The following is a 17,380-nucleotide window of genomic DNA, read 5'->3' as shown; positions in this document are numbered from 1 at the left end:
TGGTTGTGTGATCCAGTCCTCAGATGCTCTCAGAAATCCCAGAGCTCTTTTTCCAACCACTACTATGACTTGAATCTGGGAAGGTGGGCCAGTACCAGGGTTGGAGTGCACTCAGATCCACTGCCTGGTCTAGTGGAAGATGCTGTTTTCTGATGAAAATGGTTTGGAGACCAGACTAAACACTAAGCATGGAAAACCGAGGGTCAGCAGTGGCGTGGGCTGAGCAGCACTGAGAAGTCTGTGGGCTCTGGAAAACTGCAAAAAGAAACCTATGGAGGTCTCACATCTTTCATGGCAGCTGTAACTTCCCAAGCACTGACCATGTGCCAGGCTCTGTACCAAAGGGCTTTATGTGCCATCTCTTACCCAGTTCTGACAATCCTATGAACCAAGTATTGCTATCCACATTTTACAGAGCAGAAAACTGAGGCTCCGCTAAGCTGAGCAACTTGTCCAAGATTATAGACAGAGAGTGGTAGAGGGAGATTTGAACTCTCATCACCTGGACTCCAAAGCCTTATGCACAGCATGCTAGGCAGATGTTGACAGTCATTTTGTTCCCTAGAGGCGTCCTGTTAGGTTAGCTTGGGTGTTTTGAAATCCCCTGCCCTCAGGGTCCTACCCTCTGCGGTATTCACTGTTCGGCTCTGAGGCAGCCTCCAAGGTAGGAGGCAACATGGCCGGGGTGGAGCAGCAAGGTGGCCCATCCACATTTTCAATCTCCAGAGTGTCTCTACATCACACATACTCCCCCGTCAAGCTCTCTGGTGTGGACTCATAGGACTAAATCAGCTGTTCGTCCGAGTTCGAACATGACAAGGAGACGACCAGCTTCCCCGCACTCTATGCATGCCACCAGCACACAGCCCCCACCTCCCCAAGGAGGGCGGGTGCTTGCTCTGGGCCCCTCTGCTAAACCGTGGAGGACACCTGGCTGTCTTGGGACCTTCCACAGTCAAGGGTGAAGGAATGGCTGCATCTCCCAGCCAAAGTCCTCAGAACTGAGTTGCAGAGAGGCAGGGGACTAAACTGAGCAACCCGAGAGCCTTCCCAGGCCTCGGACCTGACCCCTGGGCCTTCCTTCCTTGTCCCAGTCCTCTTCCTCTCTGACCTGAGCAGCAAGGCTCCCTGAACAGTCCACTTCCTCACCACGACTCAGGCGCACCTGCCAGAGGGCAGGGTGAAAATACTGCCCAGAACCACCCTCGACTGGAGGCTCCCCCCAGGACTGGCCGGCTCCCCTGACAGATGCTCTGGAGGCTGGTGAGGCAGGCCAAGCCCTTACCGTTGTAGGAGAGGCGAGGTTTGCTCAAACACATTATAAAGTGCATTTCCATCTCATCAGAAGCCACAGACTTGGAGCAAATGGGGCACTTGAAACCTGAAAGAGAGGAGAATGGGATGAAATGTTTTCTCCAGATCCAGTACATCCACAGTACATGTGGACACTCTCGAATGACAGCCATGTGTGGTCAGGGTCAATGTGGAGGAACAGACCCTAGACCTGTCCTCCTTCAAGGACTCATTTGAGCATTTGCTTTTTTTTTTTTTTGAGATGAAGTCTCACTCTGTCGCCCAGGCTTGAGTGCAGTGGCATGATCTCAGTTCACTGCAACCTCTGCGTCCCGAGTTCAAGCGATTCTCCTGCCTCAGCCTCCCAAGTAGCTGGGATTACAGGTGTCCGCCATGACGCCTGGCTAATTTTTATATTTTTAGTAGAGAGGGTGTTTCACTATGTTGGCCAGGCTAGCCTTGAACTCCTGACATCAGGTGATTCACCCGCCTCGGCCTCCCAAAGTGCTGAGATTACAGGCGTGAGCCACCGCACCCGGTGGCATTTGCCCTTTTTATTGCAGCCTTTGACTGACTGCCAGCTTTCACTAGGGCTCTCCCTGCCTTATGTGCCTCGTTAAGGTTTAACCAAGGTCACTGACACCTGACTTGAGTTTTATCTTCTTTAGACCCTTTCTCAGAGGGGTCTGGTGGACAATGGGGTAGGGAGGCGTCAAACCAAGGCACCTGGAAACAGCCTTTGCATAACAGTTTAACATCCTTCTGCCTCACAGCCTTTCAGCCACTTGGTTGGATCACCCTGGGAGGAATCTCATCCGTCACCCAGCTTCCAGCCTCGGCCGCCCATGCCAGGTAGCACCTCTCTCCCTCACCCACAGCCCCCTCTGCCTCCCTTGTGGCTTAAGGCCACTGTCCTTTGAGATGTGTGTGAGCTGAGGGGTGGCCCTCCAAAGTGCTCCCAGATGCCACACGAGCCTTAGCCAAATGCCGCCAAGAGTAACAGCCGTTTCACGGTACCAGGCCAGTACCGGGTATTGTGATCCTGCCGTCTTATTCCCAAGGCAGTGTGAACTGCTTACACATCCAGAGTTTCAACTGATACAGAATTGTACCCATACTGGAGAATTTTGGTTGGGAATCTTTCAAGTTGAACTCCGTTAAGCAAACCTAATCCCCTGATCCATTTTTCCATACAACACAGATGAATTATTTCTAATTTTTTCCATTCTACTTTCATTGAAATGATTTTCAAATGGATCAATTCTTTTCCATATAAATTCTATCAAAAAGATCTGTTGCCATTGAAATCTTATTTCTCTGCATTAAATTGTGCACATCACAGCTTCCCCCTTTTGTGACTGTGATTCCTGCCCGCCCAGCCTGGACTTCCTAATGTGACACATCTGACAACAGCTGACCCTCAAACAACATGGGCTCGAATGGCGGGGCTCCACTTCCATGTGGATTTTCTATCGCCTCTGCCACCCTGAGACAGCAAGACGAACCCCTCCTCCTCCTCAGCCTACTCAATGTGAACACGATGAAGACCTTTATGATGATCCACTTCCACTTAACGAACAGTAAATATATTTTCTCTTCCTTATATATATTTTTAAATGTTATTAAAAAAATTTTTCTTAATATTAGAGATGGGGTCTTGCTATGCTGCCTAGGCTGGTCTTGAACCCCTGGGCTCAAACAGTCTCCTGGCCTCAGCCTCCCAAAGTGCTAGGATTACAGGTGTGAGCCACCACACCTGGCCACTTCCTTATAATTTTCTTAATAACATTTTATTTTCTCTCTCCTTATTGTAATACAGTATATAATACATTTATAACATACAAAATCCATCTTAATCGACTGTTTATGTTATTGGTAAGGCTTCTGGTTAACAGTAGGCTATTAGTAGTTAAGTTGTGGGGGAGTCAAAAGTTATCCACAGGGCTGGGTGTGGTGGTGCATGCCTGTAATTCCAGCACTCTGGGAGGCTGAGGCGGGCAGACTGCTTGAGCTCAGGAGTTTGACACCAGCCTAGGCAATACGGCAAAAGCCTGTCTCTACAAAAATTACAAAAAAAAAATAGCTGGGAGTGGTGGTGTGTGCCTGTAGTCCTAGCTACTTGAGAGGCTGAGGTGGGAGGATCGCTTGAGCCCAGGAGGTCAAAGCTGCAGTGAGCCATGCTTGTGCCACTGCACTCCAGCCTGGGGGACAGAGCAAGACCCTGTCTCAAAAAAAAAAAAAAAAAAAAAAAAAAGGTATATGCAGATTTTTGACTGTGTGGGGGTCAGAGTCTCCCATGTAGTTCAAGAGTTCACTATACTGTTGTAAAGACCGGACTCTTGTGTTAGTCAAATTTTCCATATGCAGTTTTAATTGATACTAGTGATAACCATCTGCAATATTTCTTTTCTTTTTTTTTTTTTTTTTGAGATGGAGTCTCACTCTGTTGCCCAGGCTGGAGTGCAGTGGTGGCATGATCTCCGCTCACTGCAACCTCTCCTTCCGGGTTCAAGAGATTCTCTCATCTCAGCCTCCCGAGTAGCTGGGATTACAGGTGAGCGCCACCATGCCTGGCTAATTTTTGTATTTTTAGTAGAGACTAGGTTTCGCCACATTGGCTAGACTGGTCTCAAATGCCTGACCTCAGGTGATCTACCTGCCTGAGCTTCCCAAAGTGCTGGGATTACAGGCATGAGTCACCCAACATTTCTTATGAAACAGATAAAAGGTTGAATGTGGCTGGGTGTGGTGTCTCACGCCTGTATTCCCAGCACTTTAGGAGGCCAAGGTGGGGAAATCACTTGAGCTCAGGAGTTCAAGACTAGCCTGAGCAACACAGTTAAACTCTGCCTCTACAAAAAATTAAAATTAAAATTAAATTTTTATTTAATTGGGTGCCTAACTCTGCATGAAAAGCCATGACTCTGGTGGCCCGGGGTGCTGAGAGACAGGAGGCTAACTGACGCAACCACTTTGCTTAAAGTCCTCTCCAAATCCTCTTTTTTTCCCTTCATTGGCAGTGCTCTGAACTATGGGACCAGGCAGAAAATTCAGGGCCTGGCTAACTACAGACAAAGTGGACACTTGACTCTGTGGCACAGTCGCCATTTCCCCAACCTCTTTCCTCAGAGATTCTTAGCATCTGAGCATCTCAGCTAAAAAGTCTTGGAAACGCTACCAATCCAAGGACTCTGGCGGAGCTTTGGGAAAGGGCTGTATTTCTAACCTCTGGGTGGTTACAAATCCATCATTAACAAAGCTAGAAGACCAGGCCTGGTGTGGTGGCTCACACCTGTAATCCCAGCATTTTGAGAGGCCACGGTGGGAGGATCACTTAAACTCAGGAGTTTGAGACCTGCCCGGGCAACACAGTGAGACCCCGTTCTCCACAAAAAGGACACAACAACAACAACAACAACAACAAACCCCAGAAGACTGTAAAGAAAGGAGGGGAATTCCATCCAGTTTTCTTGCACAGCTGGATCTAAACACACCAGGCTGATTATTTTCTAACTCAGTTTAGAAATGTGCAGATCCAGGGTCACAGCTCGATGGGGAGGTGAGGAGTGAACCTGCGTCTCATAGATGGAAGATGCTTTTCCGATCCAGCCTAAGTCCCTCTGCACTCACATGGGGTTTTTTTCAACCCCAAAGACCAAGGTTTTGCAACCCTTTAAATAACTAAAAGACACCTGCAGTTTAACTTGGCACCTGCGTGCAGGCTGAGGCTGTGGAAGGAGAGGAGGGATGTGGTCTAGGACAGGCCTTCTGCCTCCAGGCCCTGACACTCTCACTGCCTAGCGTTAAAGTGACCTGTGACTAAGAACAAAACTACACCTTGCAGGTACTTACATTTCTGACAACTCAGAACAGATTCAAGGTTATCCCTATAATAGCATCATTTACTCCCCTGTATTCCAGCCTGATTCCTTGAGTGCAGGAGGGGGGCTGAGTTACAGCTAAGGTACTAGGAAGTAGGCCACCCAACAAGAAGGTCTACAAGGGAATGTCACCAGACATTCATGTCCTAGAAAAAAAAGGCTGAGACTCACGTTTAGAGCAATCCCCTCACTGTCCAGATGAGGGAATGGGCCCTGGTGAAGGCCTCTGAGTAGCACACTGTCACACAACTGAGGAGGTGGAGCTGAGACTAGCCTCAGGGTTCTCTGCTTCAAATCTAAAGTCCTTTCCATCAGGGTAGGGAGAGTTGGCCATAAGGTTTTAAGAACGAGGTAGGTTGGGAAATATTACCTCTGGAGAGGAAGCACCACTGGTGTAGGAAGAGGCCTACACTTTAACTAAAGCAGGGTTAGTAACACCAGCATCTACTACCTCTGGTGTTTCTGTTTTATTTTGGCATAGCTCAAGAAATAACTCTGGGCTGGGCACGGTGGCTCACACCTGTAATACCAGCATTGTGGGAGGCCATGGTGGGAGGATCACTTTAGCCCAGGAGTTTGAGATCAGCCTGGACAACATAGGGAAACCCCGTCTCTATTAAAAAAAATTTTTTTTTAATTAGCTGGGCGTGTTGGTGCATGCCTCTAGTCCCAGCTACTTGGGAGGCTGAGGCAGGAGGATCGCTTGAGCCCAGGAGGTTGAGCCTGCAATGAGCCATGATCATGCCACTACACTCCAGTTTGGCCAACAGAGTGAGACCCTGTTTAAACAAAAAACAAAAATGAGTAAGTTGGTGTCTATTATGTGAGTGGGAAATCACATGATGACCTGGCTTTTCCATCCTCGAGACCATGGCAAGGGCACACTGGCCACAGGCTATGCAGAGTCCACTAGGGGGTGGCCAGCAGCCCCCATCTCTGCCGGGTGCCATCACCGTTTCCTTTGAACCTCTCGAGCACTGTGCACTGCGACTGGCACTTTCCATACTGCCAACTGGAAACCAACAGACTCTCTTTAACCTCTGCAGCACCTACTCTTGCATATGATAATAAATAATAGTTTGCGTTTATTGAGTCATTACTATGGACAGCCATGGTGCTTTACGTGTCTTTTCATATAAGGTAGGTAGGTACTATCTATCATTAACGCCATGTTACAGATGAGGACATCAAGGCTCAGAAGATTACATAACTTGATCAAGATTCACATGGCCAGAAAGAGCCAGAGCTGGCCCACAACACTGAGGAAGTCTGCACTCTTGCTCATGTGCTGTGCTACTGACTAGCACAGAAGAGTTACATGGCAGAAAGAACAGAAATACTACCAGCTATTACCAAATACTCATTTATGAACCTTCTACACTGTCCCAGCAATTTCTCCTTAAGTGCCCCATAGTCCTGGCTAACTCGTAGCCTGAAACAATGGACACTTTTTTTTCCTAGGAACTCTGTTATAACAATCTGGAGTTCTGCTTTCCATTTGGCACTGAGCCTACAGCACTGGTTGTAAGATGCTGAATCTGCAGATTACCTTTTAAATGGAAAATAAAGGGTGAAAGGTAAGAAGGACAGAAAAACACAGACAGCTAGAAAAGACTAATATCCCCAGCTTCTTTCCTGAAAGTTCATCCGATGATCAAGATGGATTCTCCCACTCTATTGCCCAAATCTTTTCCCATAAGCGTCCACTACAGCCCTACAGAATGATAAATCCTGTGATATTTATGAGCTAGCTACCTGAAGGTTAAAATATCCAGGAAGTTTTGATTCCATTTTGGAAAAAAGCTCGCACCAAATTAAAATCAGCCCTCCAAAACAAAAGTAAACCAAAGGTCTGCAAACTCATCCAGCCCACATGATTTTGTCAAATTTCCTCGGAGAACTTCATCAGCACTCAGAGCAGGTAAGAGATGCTTTTTTTATTTTCCTTCAGGAGAAATCTACAGGACACTCCCTAAGCCTCTGAGACCAGGCTCTGAGTGTCACACCCTGGAGGCCAGGGGAGCAGCCAGCCAGTGCTCCAGCGGCTCCCTGCACATGGGCTGTGTCTGCCACAAGTTTGCAACTGTCAGTGAAGGGAGATGTCAGTTTGCTCGGGCTTGCTGGCCAAGCCTGATAATGGTTCACCGTAGGCCATCATCTCCTCCCACCAGACAGAGGTAGAGACAGGAACGTACCCCTGGTTCCTTGTCCTTTTCTGCCAGTATCTTCAGATGAGGAAGGAATGAATGACAGAGCATTGTGGGGAATGTGTCCTTAATCACCCAGTTCTGCTCTGGGTAGGTTCTGCCAAGCAAATGCGCCTACAGGATCCCTCCACTTCCAATCAAGAGAAGCCAAGAGAGTCCTTCTAATGGAGACCTGGTTTCCTTTCTTTCTCTTGTCATCAGATCAGCTCACTGTTTACACAGCCAGAAGAGCTGAGCAGAGAGTTGGATCAGCCAGAGTCCAGCTGCTTCCTGTCTTTCAACAAGTGCTTTAAGTGGGAAATCCTTTGCCATCTGGTTGGCTGTACCAGAGATCAGAGCTCTTGAGAGAAGGCAAGTCTGCACTTACCATCTATGACCTCTTACTGTCAGGTCAAAGGGAGACTCACAATGTCAGGGTAAGTCCACTGTTAGGGGAACCAACAGTGATCCCAGGAATGCTGATGTGATCATGTGCATCAAGCATGTTCCTGGACCAGGGTAACTGGGCATCCCTTCACCCAGGCCCTTCCATTTGACAGAGCAGCCGAGGAAGGATGGGGGCAACTGGTTCAAGCTACAAGAACTCTCCCAATCCACTACAACATTTATCATGCAATATCAACTCGAGTTTTTATGCTCTGGAGACCAATACACTTCTCATTTTCCAAAGCTGCAACCTTTTCCTTTAAGACCTGATTTCTCAGGACAGGACCATGTGCTGGCGGCGTGTTGCTCCAGTTTCCCTCCCCAGCCCTCCCTTCTCCCCCCTCCCCATGCTGATGCGCTATTTTAAAGGCTGCCCCAGTTCTGCCTGTCTCTGGGATCACCTAAAGGTAGAAGAATCAAAGGAAGCAACCAGGGTAAAGAAAGCCACGCCACGCAGATGGGAGGTCCTGGAGCAGAGGGGTAGATGAGGGTGCCTCTTGGCCGAGGAGCTCAGAGAGCGCCTGCCCCTTGACTTCGCCCTTAGCATTTAGTTCTTAGTTTCCAGCCTCGATCTTTCTGTCACATCCTCATGGTGCTTAGTGTCAATAAAATGGGACTTCAATAAACTAATTTTCATAAATGGGATTTATTACGAATAAAAGATCAAGGGGTAACACTGATGATTTTCTTTTACATTTCTAAGCTGTAGGTATCACATTCTTCACCCTCAAAGACACAGACTCCCTCTCTGTCAATACAGAAATAAGTGAAAACATTGGCACAATTTATCAGTTGCTGAGGTGTGAGTCAGTCTCTCCTACAGAACATTCTCGACTGGGAAAGGCCCAGGAATTCTGGCTTTTGCCTCTTCCAAAACCTCTGTTCTGGACTCAACCTCTGCAGTTCTGTTCGGGGCCTGGAGGCTCACCTGTTTCCTCAGAAATTTCTCATATGCAGATATCAGAAGACAGCCATACTGACAAAGTTTAATATATCTGTGTGTGTGTTAACATATCTGTTGTGATGGGTCAATCTGACTGGGCCATGGGGTGCCCAGATTATTTGGCTCAACATTATTTTTGGTGTGTCTGTGAGGGTGGTTCCAGATGAGATCAGCATTTGAAACCATAGACTGAGTGACGCGGACTGCCCTCCCCAAGGTGAGCAGGCCTCATCCAATCCACTGAGGACCTGAATAGAATCAAAAGGCAAAGAGGAGAAATTTCACTCTCTCTCTGCCTAACTGCTTGAGCTGGGACACTGGTCTTCTCTTGCCCTTGAACTAGGACTTACACCATAAGCTCTCCTGGTTCTCAGGCCTTCAAACTTGAACTGGAACTACATACTCCATGAGTTTTCCCAGGTCTCCAGCTTGCAGATGGCAGATCATGGGATTTCTCAGCTTCCATAATCATGTGAGCCAATTTCTTATAATAAATCTCTACACACACACACACACACACACACTCTCTCTCTCTCACTCACTCACTCGCTCTGTCGGATCTGTTTCTCTAGAAAACACTGACCAATAAATCTGTCTATTAAAACACCAAACAAAAACTTTAAAGGACTAGCAACACCAGATGTTGGTAATGTTGGTGAAGATGTGTAGCAACCGGAACTCTCACGTGTGTTTGAGGGAATATAAAATGACACAACCACTTTGGGGAAAGGTCTGGTAGTTTCTTATAAAACAAACATACACCTAGCCTATGACCCAAGCAATTTCTCATCTGTGTATTTACCCAAAAGAAATGTCAACATATGCCTACAAATAGTCATTTACAAGAATGTTCATCACCGCTTTATTCCTACCTAACAAGCAAAAACTGGAAACAATCCAAATGTTGGTCAACAGAATGGATATAGAAACTGTGGTACATCCATGGAATAAAATGAAACACTACTCAGCTATAAAAAGCAATGAATTACTGATACATGCAACAACATGGATGAATTAAAACATGCCAAGTGAAGGACACAAAAGTGCACACATGATTCTAATTATATGAAGTTCTAGAAAAGGCAAAATTAATCTACTGTGGAAGAAATCAGAACAGTGGTTGTCTCTAGGGGTTAGGGTGGGGGCAGAGATTCACTGAAAAGGTAATGAGAGAACTTTCTGGGATGACAAAAATGTTCTATATCATGAGGAGGGTTTGGGTTACACACGTGTATGTGTTTGTCAAAATCCACCAAATATACACTTAAGATTTGAGGTTTCATTGTTTGCAAATTTTACCTCAACCAGAAAAAAAACCTGTAAACAAATATGGAACTGTAGTTAACTAACTGTAGTTAATGATCTGTATCAGGGAAGTACACTGATGTCTGCATTAAAATGAAATGAACAAAAACAAGGATGCATAAGTTAAACTTCTTCCAACTTTTCCAAACGTTTGAAATTTTAATAAACATTGAACAAAGTGTCAAGCAGTGAGCTGTGTTGTGAAGAAAAAGCCAAGTAGAGTGGGTGGGTGTGCTAATTTGGATACAGCGGTCAGGGACAGCCTCTGAGGAGGTGACAGGTGAGCAGAGCCCTTGATCTATTAGAACAGTGAGGGCAGAGCATCTAGGCACTGTGAGGACAAGGGCAGCGGGTGACAGCTGGGGGTACACTCTCAATCCTTGTATATGCTCAAATACCTTTCTTTCATTCTAACAGCTGAATGGATAGCTTGCCTGGGTACAGGATGCTTGAGTTGCATTCCTTTTATCCCCGTGGTCTGTAGATGAAATTCCACCATCTTCTAGCTTCTCGGTGTTGCAAATAGGAAATCTGGTGCCAGTGTGACTCTTTTTCCTTAATAATTTGTTCCTTTGGCTTCTGAAAGCTTGAAGATTTTTCTCTTCATCCTAAGAGTTCAGAAACGTTACCAGGACATGCTTAGAGTGTCTTCTCTTATCAGTTTTACCTTTCAATATGCAGTCTCAAGTCTTCCTTCTTTAGGGAAATTTTCTTCTATATGTTTCATTACTTCCCCTGGTGTCATCAATGCTGTTCACCAAATATTTCTAGCCTTCCTCCTTCCATCCATATATAATGACTGCATGTGCCTGCTCCCTTCGAAGTTAAGGGTGGGTTTGTGATTTGCTTTGGCCAAGGAAATGTTAGCGGAAGAATGTGCACACACCCAAGTGGACTTTAAGGGCCAGGACATGACCCGCCATTCTACTGACTGCTGCAGTGACCAGGGAGCAGGCGTTGCGACAAAGCCTCTGCTGGCTTAGGTCCCTGAGTAACAATGGTGAGCAGAGTCCCCCCTCTTGACCTGCATTGTATTCAGCAGCATGGGGAAGAAATCAATGTGCCGAGCTGAGCCAGCGAGCTTCTGGGACCGTGTATTATGACAGTATAAGCTAGTCCTGGCCACTCCTGCCTCAGGCACCCTTTCTCTTTCTAGTACTCCTGCTGCTTGTATGTCAAATCTCTTGGTTCTACCTTCCAGGTCCTTATCTCTTTCTCCATAACTTCTCTGTGCATTTTCTCTGGAGTGCAGCCTATCTAACTCTGCCTAGGCCTCAACTGCCTCCCCCATGCTTGGCTCAAGGAGGTAAATGGTTGGCATTGGCAGTCAAGGAGTTAGGATATTTATATTCTGCTCTTTACAAATATAGGCTTACTTGTATCAACTGCAATCTAGGTACTTGTCATTTTCAATGTTTGTATTCCATATGATAATCTAATAATACTGTGCCTAGCCACTTTCTTCTGTTGGGTATTAGGATTCTCAATTTTTACCAACTATAAAGATCCTCTTAGTAGTGATCTTCATTTTCTACTCTAAGCATGGTAGATTCCACTCCAACATATTTCTGAGGTTTCTGAATTCCACACTGACTGGTATGGAAGAAAGAGAATCAGACTAGGCATCAGAAGAAAACAGGCTTTCCCAATCACTAGCCAGATGGCCTTGTACGAACTACTTAGTAATATTCAAGTAGTGCCCTTCCTATTCCAGAATTGTTTTAAAGTCCAACCAAGGATGGATGTGTGAATGCTCTGTGCAGAGTAAACCATTTTATCGCTGCATCCAGTACTGCTCAGATATACTGAAGCTTGCTGGTAAATCTGTCCATTCGAGGAAATTCACAAATTCTTCAGGCAAAAAAAGTGAAAAATGAGCTGAACTTACATAATGTATTTTGTGACTCCAAGATGCCATCAATTGTAAGAGGCACCATTATAAACCTCAAGAAAGGGAAGAAAAGCTGCCAACAATTTTTTTCAATATGGTATTCCACAGATATTTATAATTTTAAGATGTGATTATATAGCACATCTCGATTTTAAAGTTGTTACATTGTGAAGTGTCTGTGCCTTAGAATCAATGACCATATGAAAAATACATATATGAATATCTGAAAAATCATACAGACTGAATTCCAATAATAGACCCAATAAATTTATTCCTGGCCGGGTGCAGTGGCTCATGCCTCTAATCCCAGCACTTTAGGAGGCCAAGGCGGGTAGATCACTTGAGCTCAGGTATTCAAGACCAGCGTGGGCAACATGGTGAAACCCTGTCTCTACCAAAAATATAAAAATTAGCCAGGCATGGTTGCATGTGCCTGTGGTCCCAGCTACTTGGGAGGCTGAGGCAGGAGGATGGCTGGAGCCCAGTAAGTTGAGGCAGCAGTCAGCCTTGATTGGGCCATTGCACTCCAACCTGGGTGACAGAGCAAGACCCTGTCTACTTACTGCAAACCAGAAGAGCCTGAGTGAAGACATCTATCTACAGCTAGGAACAAAAGGAAGGACTGCACGCTGTGTGCATGGAGGTGAGCGTGAGGACATCAAACCCACCCTGCTGTACAGTAAGTCCAGCCTGCAGCCTGCCAGGTGGAGCCTCAGCAACAGTATTCCAGCTACATGAAGAATGGGGAAAGCATCTGCCAGGAACAGGAGCTATGGCCATTCATTGGTCCTCTTCCCTTTGACCCTCTAGACCATTTCTTCCAAAGAGAGGCCCTCAAAGGGCTGCTTAGGAGGGAAATGACAGGGCAACAGGGACAGGGACATGATGGTCCAATGACCTGAGTCCAAGCAGATACAAGAAGCTGAAAACTGACCGGGTGCAGTGGCTCACACTTGTAATTCCAACACTTTGGGAGGTTGAGGCAGGAGGATTGCTTTAAGTCAGGAGTTCAAGACTGCCAGCCTGGGCAACATAGTGAGACCCCCATCTCTACCAAAAAAAAAAAAAAAAAAAAAGCAGCAGCAGCAGTAGCAGAAAACATTAGCATGAGTGTGAAATGTGAATCAAGTCCTCAACTACTGTCTAAGAAAGATGAATATTGTTTTATAACTCCTTGTCACCTGGCTACCACGCCTGGGTAAGTTTAGGGGCATTCAATTATGACTCAGAAAGTGTGGATGTAAAGTCTCCAGGGAAACACTTGGCTTGTATTTTGGAGATGTCTTATTTAAAGGATGGACCATCTGTTGAAAAAGGAGATCCTCTTCCTCTTGGTGCAGTAGCCCAAGAATTTCTTCTAGTTCTGAGACATTAGGGATTACCTACAAGCTAGGCAGTAGGATAGACAGGTCTGGCCAGGAAATGCCCAGTCATTCGACTGAACATCACGCTCTCCTTGCTGCTCCACCTGTTCTCCTTGCTGCTCCTTGCTGCTCCACCTGTTTCCACCGCCGACACACTGCACACCTACATCCCTTGGACCCAAAACCCACTGCTGCTGCTGGTGTGGACTTCCAGCGTTTGGGCAATGCCAGAGAACACTCGTAAGAGTGGCTTGAATTCCCCTGCCTGTTCCTCATAAAATCAGCAACAACTGGAGCCAAGGACCACCTTCCCTCAAGAAACAAAAACAAAGGCAACAATAAAAACTGCTTTCTAGGTAAAAAAAGGCAGTTACCACTCCCAAGGGATTTGTGGGCTGTCTATACAGCAGAAGAAAGTGTCACTTCCTCCACCTTCAGGAGGAACACTGTCCAAGTAGGACCAGCCATGCAGGTCAGGCTTCACTCTTGGCAGGTGCCCTCAGAAGATCTTCCTAGAAAAACAGGACTGGCCTTGGAACTGCCTGTTTGCAGCTTCTTCCCTGGATATAGACTGTTTTCCAAGTCCTGGAGTCCTTATTTTTATATATTTATTTGAGACAGAGTCTCGCTGTGTCTCCCAGGCTGCAGTGCAGTGGCAAGATCTCGGCTCACTGCAAGCTCCGCCTCCCGGGTTCACGCCATTCTCCTGTCTCAGCCTCCCGAGTAGCTGGAACTACAGGCGCGCACCACCATGCCCGGCTAATTTTTGTATTTTTAATAGAGCCAGGAGTTTCACCATATTGGCCAGGCTGGTCTCGAACTCCTGACCTGGTGATCCGCCCACCTCGGCCTCCCAAAGTGCTGGGATTGCAGGCGTGAGCCACTGCACCCGGCCCTCATTTTTATTTTTTAAGAGACAGGGTCTCCCTCTGTTGCCCAGGCTGGAGTGCAGTGCTGGGATCTTGGCTCATTGCAATCTCCACCTCCCAGGCTCAAGCAATCCTCCTACCTCAGCCCCTCAAGTAGCTGGGACTACAGGCCAGTGCGCCACCATGCCCAGCTGGAGTCTTTACTGATGTAATTAGAAATACCAACCTCCAACTAACTTCCCTTTTTTATGGAGTGTGTATGGGGTTGGGGGAGGTGTTTGGAGGGGAAAAGGGGAAAAAGAGTTAGGGAAGGGAAAAGGATAATGAAGGAAACTTTCACAGAGAATCTATACAGGACCAATAGTTGATTTCTGGGCTCCTAAAGGCATTGTCTACCCTACTGTCCACCCTACTGGCTGACAGGAATTTTTCACCAACAAGAAAGAAAATGCCTGAACACACTATTAGATCATGTTCAGCATAGCATCTGACTCACCAGCGAACAAACAAGACACTCACATCTAAGTGACTGCTCATATGGAATAAAACCATTTGCCTTGCACTGTGTAACTTACATCAGTTGATGCCAACAGCCCAGCCTTTCTGTCACTGGAGGTCTGTGAGAAGGCTCCTTCCACGGCTCCCAGCATAATCCTGGGATGCAGAATGTGTGCTGCTGTATTCATTTCATTAAAACCATCAGTTCGGCCAGGCACGGTGGCTCATGCCTATAATCCCAGCACTTTGGGAGGCCAAGGTGGGCAGATCACCTGAGGTCAGGAGTTTGAGACCAGCTTTGCCAACATAGTGAAACCCCATCTCTACTAAATATACAAAAATTAGCCAGGCATCGTGGCGGGCGCCTATAATCCCAGCTACTTGGGAGGCTGAAGCAGGAGAATCGCTTGAACCCGGGAGGTGGAGGTTGCAGCGAGCCAATATCGCGCCACTGCACTCCAGCCTGAGTGGCAGAGTGAGACTCCGTCTCAAAAAACACAAAAACAAAAAACAAAGAACCAAAACACACCATCAACTCAGGCTTGGGCCCTGGCACGCAGCAATACTACAGGCTGCCTTCCTGCCTTGGACCCAGCCCTGGCCCCCTGTCATCAGGGCATCCTCTGTTCAGCTGCACCTCCAACACAGGTAGATGGAGGCTGGAACCCAGAGGGCATAGTCCAGTAGGCCACAACTGTGTTTTGAAATGGCATCTAAGAGGAAGAAGCCAAAAGAGTAGAATGGAGTTGTTCTGAAAGGTCAACAGCAATGCAGTGATCAATCCTATCCAAGGGAAGGATAAGGGTGAGAGAAGGCCTTCATACTTCAGTCCTTGCTTTTCTCTCACCCAGGGCTATGGTGACCACAGAGAAAGACATGCAAAGGCTATAGACAGCCGAGGGCCTGACCGATGGGTCAGAAGGAGGTTTCTTGTTTTTGTTTTTGTTTTTGAGATGGACTCTTGCTCTGTTGCCAGGCTGGAGTGCAGTAACATGATCTCGGCTCCCCGCAACCTCTGCTTCCCTGGTTCAAGCGATTCTCTTGCCTCAGCCTCCCGAGTAGCTGGGACTATAGGTGTGTGCCACCATGCCCAGCTAATTTTTGTATTTTTAGTAGAGACGGGGTTTCACCATGTTGGCCAGGATGGTCTTGATCTTTTGACCTTGTGATCCTCCCGCCTCAGCCCACCAAAGAGTAGGGATTACAGGCGTGAGCCACCGCGCCCGGCCCCCAAAAGGAGTTTTCTAGAGACTCTCCAGAGAGAAAGCACGAACGAGAAGGACCATGAATTCTAAGCTCCCTAAAATAGTGAATGACTCCTTCTCAAGGCATGTAAAGTATGCTACCATATTGCTTTTCTTTGCCTCTGGTTCAGGTTACTTGAACCTGGTAGATAAGAATGGGAGAAGGAGAAGGTTGGGAGTAAGGCGTGGAGGAGGCTCCAACACGGTAGCAGGAACATGGACATACCTTGTAAATCTTGATTCATAGTAACAGTTCCAAAGTTAAGAAAGTCAAGGATCTCCTAAGGATAACAAGAAATCTGGCTAGCAAGCAAAAGATGTGTGATATGATGTAACATTAAAACCAAGTATATGTCAGTGGACAGAAATGTTAAGCCAGGAAGCAATCTCTGTATTGGTCCTCACAAACAAATGTTTATGAAAGAAAAGGACCACATAAATGAGCAACTCCTTCTTCATTTTGACATTTCACCTTGAAGACTAATTTTACATTGATTGTAACATTCTCTCATTTCAAGTCAGCACTTCAACTTCCCAGAATATTGGCATCAGAAACATAAATATTGACAAATACCACTTATTGAAATGTGTGGCCAGGCGTGGTGGCTCATGCCTATAATCCCAGCACTTTGGGAGGCGGACACGGGTGGATCACATGAGGTTGGGAGTTCGAGACCAGCCTGACCAACGTGGTAAAACCCCATCTCTACTAAAAATACAAAAATTAGCCGGGCATGGTGATGTGCGCTTGTAATCCCAGCTATTCGGGAGGCTGAGGCAGGGGAATCACTTGAACCTGGGGGGCGGAGGTTGTAGTAAGCAGAGATTGCGTCATTGCACTCCAGCCTGGGCAACAGAGCGAGACTCTGTCAAAAAAAAAAAAAAAAAAAGAAAAGAAAGAAAGAAATGTATGGAAGAGAATTTAAAAAACAAGCAGCCAGATATAATGGAAAAACATAGATCTGGGCTCAGAACTCCAGCATTCAAGTGCTGACTTCTCCACGCACAAGTTATGTGACCAAGGGCAAGTCCCTGAACCTCCCTGAACTTCCATTTTCTCATCTGTAAAACAGAAATCATTTTACCACCCTAGCCATTACACAGGAACACGTGTGCAACCAGTTGTGTAAAGGTGTGGTAGGCAGAATAATGGCTCCCCAAACATGTCCACCTCCGAATCCCCAGAACCTGTGAATGTTTACCTTACGTGGTGAAAAGCACTTGGCGGATGTGATGAATACAGAACCTTATCCAGGTGGGTCCGATGTAATCACAGTGTCTTTATTATGGAAAGAGAGAGGCAGAGAAGAAGACATGACTATGGAAGCAGACAGACAGAGATTTGAAGATGCTTTGCCACTAGCTTTGAAGTTAGAGGAAGGGACCATGAGCCAAGGAAAGCGTGGCCTCCAGGAGGTGGGAAAGACAAGGAAATGGATTCTCCCCTAGAGCCTCCAGA

The 17,380-nt window shown here is 46.6% G+C and overlaps 1 protein-coding gene across 2 annotated transcripts in view; it reads right to left on the bottom strand.

The window, feature by feature from the left end:
• Nucleotides 1–17,380, bottom strand: part of ZNRF1 (zinc and ring finger 1) — a 111,869-nt gene that overhangs the window by 15,673 nt on the left and 78,816 nt on the right. For both annotated transcript variants that reach the window (XM_054452783.2, XM_054452784.2), the window contains exon 2: nt 1,286–1,381. In XM_054452783.2, coding sequence (XP_054308758.1) covers nt 1,286–1,381 — 96 coding nt within the window. The remainder of the gene's footprint in view (nt 1–1,285; nt 1,382–17,380) is intronic.

This window comes from Pongo pygmaeus, chromosome 18, assembly GCF_028885625.2.
Source record: "Pongo pygmaeus isolate AG05252 chromosome 18, NHGRI_mPonPyg2-v2.0_pri, whole genome shotgun sequence".
In the NCBI taxonomy this organism is placed as follows: Eukaryota; Metazoa; Chordata; class Mammalia; order Primates; family Hominidae; genus Pongo; species Pongo pygmaeus.
Note: the sequence above shows the minus strand (reverse complement) of the source record. Positions and strands in the feature narration are given on the sequence as shown.